Raw genomic sequence first — 7,358 nt, 5'->3', positions numbered from 1 at the left:
TCCTGGGAGGAATTAAATAGGTTTGGTTACATATCATTTTCAGCCATGGGAAGAACATAAATCATACATTTACCAGAATATCGATATGAAAACAAGGAACGACGAACAAAATAAAACAAGCCGATGTTTAAATAGAGTTCGGAATGGTCAGCATGGTGTTGTGCCACGGGAGTGCTAAATGTCAAGTTTCTGTTTATACGCGAGTATGACATGCTAGTTGTAATTTGAAAAGCGCTAGAGGACAGTGTTTGGGTGAAGTCCAGCTTGAAAGAAGAATATGATAGCCAATGACATCCTCTCTTCATCCCTCCATCCAAATCCGCGAAAAGCACAACGTGGAAGACGTTCTCGTTTTAAAAGACTCGCTTTCAAACATTACCATATAACCATCAAATCTCAGCCAAATTCATAACGTTTGTGACCCTGCACCACAAAACCAGTCTTAAGTGTCAATTTTTCAAAATACATCATCTGAAAGCTGAATAAATAAGCTTTCCATTGATATACCCTATTGGTTTGTTAGGATAGGACAATATTTGGTCGAGATACAAATATTTGAATAGGCTAAAAAAATCTAAATATTGAGAAAATCGCCTTTAAAGTTATCCAAATGAAGTCCTTAGCAATGCATAGGCTATTACTAATCAAAAATTAAGTTTTGATATATTTACGGTAGGAAATTTACTAAATATCTTCATGGAACACGATCTTTACTTAATATCCTGATTTTTTTGCATAAAAGAAAAATCTATCATTTTGACCCATTCAATGTATTTTTGGCTATTGCTACAAATATACTCCAGCGACATAAGACTGGTTTTGTGGTCCAGGGTCACATTTGTTCCACCAAAGATATTCAGCAAAGAAGTGTGCCAAATAACTCTGTCCCATCTAAATTGTATTTTTGTGGAAACTATAGTTACTATATTTTCCTTTTTTATGTATTTATTTGTATAAGATGAAAATCACGATGTGCAAGACGTGGAATGTTAAGTTAAAATGGACTAAGACATTTACTATGGTAACTACAGTTTCTACCAACATGCCATATAGATACAATTATTGTTGCCATAACTAGTCATAAAACAGTATACACAAAATAACATGAAATCCAAATTTCAGCTATACTGACTTAACAATAACTGTAGCAAAAGGTAATTTTTCTATAAGATGCAAATGTGAAAGTCAAAATCTTTATATTCGTCATCACATAGTTTCAATGAAATGCTGTTGGAAAACTAAACGACTCTTACCACACTTTTAATGAGTAAAGGATTTGGCAGCTTGTGTGTGATTTGCTTGACCTCTCTGAATCCCCTCAATACAGCTACCCCAGTACACTTGGGTGGCTGTCCCCTACCTCTGCTACCCTCACAACGTAATCTTTTATCATTCACACCACTCTGCCTCCATCCAAGTACAGGCCATGGTCCAGACTCCAATTTCCGTTGGATCCCTTTGCCTTTCGTTGCATGGACAAAAACAAAAACGTCTTCTTTTGTGTTCCACACAGTGTTATTTTAGTTTTATTTATATACCGTTATAGTGTTTATTCATATTTTGACATTTTTTTATTTAGATATTTAGTTTTCATTTTAGTTTACATTTTTATCATTTCGTTATGTGCTTTTGTCATTTTTGCGGTATATACCATATATTTCCATTTAGCTTAATTTTTTTTGCAACTCAAACTTATTTTATTTTTTTATGTAACTGTCAAGGCAACATTTCTAATCTATACGTTTTTTTTAGGGTTAATTAAAAAAAATCATTTCTAATAGTTTTAAAGTAAATGATGATTATGATTTTTTTCCCCCATGTAACATTCTTATGGTTACTGGGTTTTGATGTTCCACCCAAAAAACTTTTTATGAGTTTGTACTGTTAAGTGTCATGTTCCTCACCTTTGGAAGTGATAAGGAGTTTATCAGATACATCGGGATGTATGTTTGGGACAAATTTACGATCAGTCTTGTGCACATATATAGTATGGCAACCTGGAGGAGGAAAACAAACATAGCAACAGATACTGTGAAATATTACATTATTAGATGGACTTTTACTTTTTTGTAGTGTACATAATAAAGCTTTTTGTATGTCTGTGTGTGTTGTACATGGTAAAACTGAGAGATCTCCATGAGATCACCTGCCAAGCCACAGCATATACCGCAATGTTTGCCACCACTGTGAAAGCATACCTGTTCAGGAAAGCAAACAAACTTTTTGTTCATCAATAACAAAGTTAAATAAGGCCACAAATTGACTTCCACGAAAGTCAGAGTTTAGTTTAAAGTCACAATGAAACGTAAGTTAGTGGCTGTTCTTCCGTATTCTGACATACTGACATACATAAAGAAAAATGTAGGTAGGGAGGTGGTTCTATCCATCGATTGTTGATTGGATGGAGGCAGATTTGAATGCAGTCGATTGTAAGAAGGGAGCAGGATTTAAGCAGACTAAATGATTGGAGAAGTCTGGCACACATCACCAGAGAGAAACTATAGTTTTTAACAGAAGATTGAGTTATGGCATTTTGATTTAAAATATTACCAGGTCAAAAAAATTATAAAAAATTAAACATGCATGGATGAATGGTTAAAATAAGATCAATAACATTCATTTAAAAAAATAGCTATGGTGATTTTTCATTTAATTCTGACTTTTAAAACGAGGAAACTGTTTTGTTTTTTCCTGTCACTGAATAAGACCTTTAAGTTTGGCAACACGTCTACATTATTGGTCTACATTGTTTTTTTTCACTTGAGAAGGTAGTGATACCTGTATGATGTTAGTTCCACTTTGGCGTGCTCGCATGTGACCAGCTCAGGAATGAGCGACAGGTGGGATATCTGGGTAGCAGCCCAGCCAAATTGGAAGATGATGATGAATGGGATGATGTAAATCAGTCCTGTGGTCTGCGGGGTGTTCTCATCACATCCAATGCAGGGGTTGAATATGAAGGGAAAGGAGGCAAATACGCTTATTGTTCCTGGGAGGAAATGGACAGTAAACTGAACAGTTAGTGCTGTGAAATCATGACAGTCAGGAGGGGACATCATCTGGACCTTTTCTACAGCATGACGCAATTCATTTAGCAAAGATTGACCATTTGTAGTGTTGGCTGCATTTGTAATGCTTGTCAACCAAGTTATTGTGAGAAAAACAAAGATAGAAAACAAATGTTTTTCTTTAATTTATGGTAAATATTTTAAAGAATACACATTTAATAAATATTTCAAGTGGTAAAGTATAACTATAACTCAACCCTTGGTCCCAAACTAGTGAGGTGCTACTAAATGACAGCTTAAGGCTAAATTTGCTGTTCCCTATTCTTACATTTTTTTTACAGTTTTGTCAGCTTACAATATTTGCCTATGGATGTAGGCTAAAACGCCAAACACACAACATAAAAAATGGCATACCACGTACACACACAAAACAAAAGAAAATTTAGTTTGAATTCCTGAACTTCACGATCAATTCACTGACTACTTGTTGGTTGAAACACTTCCGTTTTTAAGTTTCAATGCTTTATTTTGTACCCTATTCGAGGAAAGTGCATCTGACAGTTCCCTGACTACAGCTGACGAGCGTCCGTCTGATTTCCCCGTTTGCTTTGAATATGAATCTTCCGTCTGACGGAATCCACGGCTGCACTTACTTCATGTCTTTAGCGGTAGTTTGCAGGGATTTTAAGGGGGTTTAGGCGGAATACATCTCCTGCAGATTATTGTAAAGCTCCACGGAAACTATATGAGACATAGAAAAACAAATCAAAGAACGCGCGCTCTTCCACACACCGCTTGATACAGCTCATTTATTTACGTTACAAACACAGGTACAAGTTTGAATTCACACTCTTACCCACTAAATGCCAAGTCTTTCTTTTCCCATACTTTCCACATCCTGACGTCCGATCGGATTCGTAACCGACGAGCGGAGTGCAGATCCCGTCCGCGATCTGCCCGACCAGCAGCAGCGCACCTGCGTTCTTGTCATTGAAACCCAGAACCGAGTGATAATACACCAGTAAATACGTGAACCACATAGACGCGCAGAGGTCGTTGAAGAAATGTCCCACGGCGTACGTCAGTCGCCTGCACACGGGTAAAGTTACCGGCGGATCGGACATTGTGTGAATGAAGGAAACCGTAAACGGCTCGTGCAGCCTGAAAGAAAGAGCGACTCTCTTGCGCGCAGCTACCAACGAGTCAAACGACTGAAATGAACTCTGAATCCCATTGAAAACGATCAGAATGATGCTTTAGTTTTGAAGTAAAAGTGAAATGGTTTCTTCCATTGATCGTTTGCATCCAGCAGTGGCTGCTTTCGGTTTTAATTGTCCATCTCACACCCACGCTATCCAGTGAAAGGGGATGTTGTTACGATGAAATGCTTTTAATAGACAGCACATGCCCTCTTTTAAAGGAGGAAAGGAAAAGATACCAACGTATAGCCCTACACACACACACACACACACATATATATATATATACAGCACTGTGCAAAAGTCTTATGCCATTAGTATTATCACCAACAAAAAATGATTTTAAGTCAGTTATTTATTTCTATCTTTTGCTGTGTGTCAGTAGGAGATATCAGTTTGCATTTCCAAACATTTCTTTTGCCATTAATTGTAATAATCCAGTTAGATTTTTGTATGTTTAGGAGTCTGACGACGACAGCCAGTGCTTCTTCAAGTGTCTTGGAGACGTTGCCACAGTTCTTCTGGATTTAGTCTGCCTCCGTTTTTCTGTTTCTTCATGTAATCCCCGATGGACTGGATGATGGTGAGATCAGAACTCTGTGTGGAGCACTGGCTGTTGTCAGACTCCTTGTGCAAACAAAATTCTCACTGTATTATTATAAATAATGGCAAAAGAAACGTGTAGAAATGGAAACTGATATTTCCTACTGACACACTACAGCAAAAGATAGAAATAACTGACTTAAAACCATTTTTTTGTTGGTGAAAATACTAATGGACTATAAACCTTTTTTATACATAAACATATATATGTGCATACATGTAATACATATGTACACATGCACACACAAGCAGTAAAAATAATTTATAAGCAATAAAAAAAGCAATCAAGTCATAAATAAATATCTTTAATACATTAATCCATGGCCTGTTGCTGAGTCAAGTTTTGGCATAAGCGGACGAATAAACATAAGCAAACAGCATAAATATGTTTTAGTAAAACAAATCAATTTTGTTCTGCATGTAACCAATAAAAGAAAAAAGGATGGATTTAAGTGCACAAAGTAAAAACTGTGAGAACTAAGTAACATGTAGTAACATGATTATAATTTTACAATGGACCTCTACAACGCTGAATGTTTTTCTACATTGAAACAGACAAAGAGATGTTAGAGTTCCTAAAATACAAATGCCGAATCTATTAACCCTAATGTGTTAATAAATGACTAAACCAATCGCCTGACCACTATTATTTTTTTAAACCTCACAAGATCTGATGCACACAGGTGACTCTGAACATTATCTTGTGGTCATATGATATGTCACAATACCACAGACACGTGGCCATAAGACATTCATCATAATGATGTCACACTTAGCATTTAAAATACACCAAGTACTGAATGGGTCTAATATGAATGATCTGGTAATTCATTGGAACTGCAGGTAAATTAATGAGTCAGCTGCTTATGAAGTGCAAATCCTGATTGGCCCGCAGAGCCCTAACCTCAACCCCATCAAACACCTTTAGGATGAACTGGAATGGAGATTGCTAGCCAGGCCTTCTCACCCATCATCAGTGCCTGACCTCACAAATGCTCTACTGGATGAATGGGTGAAAATTTGCACCAAACTCCATATTAATGTCCATGTATTTAGAATGCCAGTGCTGCACACAGAGATCTGATCTCACCATCATCAAGTCTGTCTGGAATGACATGAAGAAACATACAAAACTGAGACAGACTAAATCCAGAGGAACTGTGGCAACGTCTCCAAGATGCTTCAAGAAACCTACCTGCACAGTACTGTTAAAAGTTTTAGGCACTTGTGTAAAAATGCTGTAAAATATGTGAAAACACTTGGTGTGACCATCCTTTGCATTTAAAGCAGCTTTTGCTCTAGGTGCACTTGCACACAGTTTTTCAGGTTGCTTTGCATGTAGGTCTCTTGAAGCATCTTGGAGACATGGCAAAATGACTGTTTGGAAATATAAACTGGTATTTCCTAGAGGAACTGTGGCAACGTCTCCAAGACACGTGAAGAAACCATGCAAATACCTGAAAAACTATGCACTAGTGCATCTAGGACAAAAGCTGTCGGTCACACCAAATGTCGATTTGATTTAGTTAATAGAAGTTAACTGATAAATAAAATATATTCATGAAATTATTTTTGAAAGCATCCTCACTTTACAGCATGTTTACACAAGTGCCTAAAACTTTGCAGGAAGGTTTCTTCAAGTGTCTTGGAGACGTTGCCACAGTTCTTCTGAATTTAGTCTGCCTCCGTTTTTCTGTTTCTTCATGTAATCCCCGATGGACTGGATGATGGTGAGATCAGAACTCTGTGTGGAGCACTGGCTGTTGTCAGACTCCTTGTGCAAACAAAATTCTCACTGTATTATTATAAATAATGGCAAAAGAAACGTGTAGAAATGGAAACTGATATTTCCTACTGACACACTACAGCAAAAGATAGAAATAACTGACTTAAAACCATTTTTTTGTTGGTGAAAATACTAATGGACTATAAACCTTTTTTATACATAAACATATATATGTGCATACATGTAATACATATGTACACATGCACACACAAGCAGTAAAAATAATTTATAAGCAATAAAAAAAGCAATCAAGTCATAAATAAATATCTTTAATACATTAATCCATGGCCTGTTGCTGAGTCAAGTTTTGGCATAAGCGGACGAATAAACATAAGCAAACAGCATAAATATGTTTTAGTAAAACAAATCAATTTTGTTCTGCATGTAACCAATAAAAGAAAAAAGGATGGATTTAAGTGCACAAAGTAAAAACTGTGAGAACTAAGTAACATGTAGTAACATGATTATAATTTTACAATGGACCTCTACAACGCTGAATGTTTTTCTACATTGAAACAGACAAAGAGATGTTAGAGTTCCTAAAATACAAATGCCGAATCTATTAACCCTAATGTGTTAATAAATGACTAAACCAATCGCCTGACCACTATTATTTTTTTAAACCTCACAAGATCTGATGCACACAGGTGACTCTGAACATTATCTTGTGGTCATATGATATGTCACAATACCACAGACACGTGGCCATAAGACATTCATCATAATGATGTCACACTTAGCATTTAAAATACACCAAGTACT

At 36.4% G+C, this 7,358-nt stretch overlaps 1 protein-coding gene across 1 annotated transcript; it reads right to left on the bottom strand.

The window, feature by feature from the left end:
• Window positions 1–396: 396 nt before the first annotated feature.
• Window positions 397–4,343, bottom strand: LOC107550005 (major facilitator superfamily domain-containing protein 12-like). The gene is made up of 4 exons (XM_016231220.1): window positions 3,865–4,343; window positions 2,779–2,989; window positions 2,147–2,198; window positions 397–423 (listed from the first exon to the last, which is right to left on the bottom strand). Exons 1-4 carry the CDS (start codon window positions 4,130–4,132, stop codon window positions 397–399), a joined length of 558 nt encoding a protein of 185 aa, XP_016086706.1. The 5' UTR covers window positions 4,133–4,343.
• Window positions 4,344–7,358: the final 3,015 nt, after the last annotated feature.

The sequence above is a fragment of the Sinocyclocheilus grahami genome, unplaced genomic scaffold (genome assembly GCF_001515645.1).
Source record: "Sinocyclocheilus grahami isolate Dianchi unplaced genomic scaffold, SAMN03320097.WGS_v1.1 scaffold16.1, whole genome shotgun sequence".
In the NCBI taxonomy this organism is placed as follows: Eukaryota; Metazoa; Chordata; class Actinopteri; order Cypriniformes; family Cyprinidae; genus Sinocyclocheilus; species Sinocyclocheilus grahami.
The sequence above is the reverse complement of the archived record's forward strand: the minus strand, read 5'-3'. Positions and strand labels throughout refer to the sequence as shown.

Excerpts from the sequence above, each read along its gene's own strand:
- LOC107550005 (XM_016231220.1), bottom strand. The coding sequence starts at position 4,132 with ATGTCCGATCCGCCGGTAACTTTACCCGTGTGCAGGCGACTGACGTAC. Across the intron at positions 2,990-3,864 it reads AAAGACTTGGCATTTAGTGG|GAACAATAAGCGTATTTGCC; the intron begins GTAAGAGTGTGA and ends ATTTCCTCCCAG. Across the intron at positions 424-2,146 it reads TATATGCTGTGGCTTGGCAG|GGTCACAAACGTTATGAATT; the intron begins GTGATCTCATGG and ends TTTGTGGTGCAG.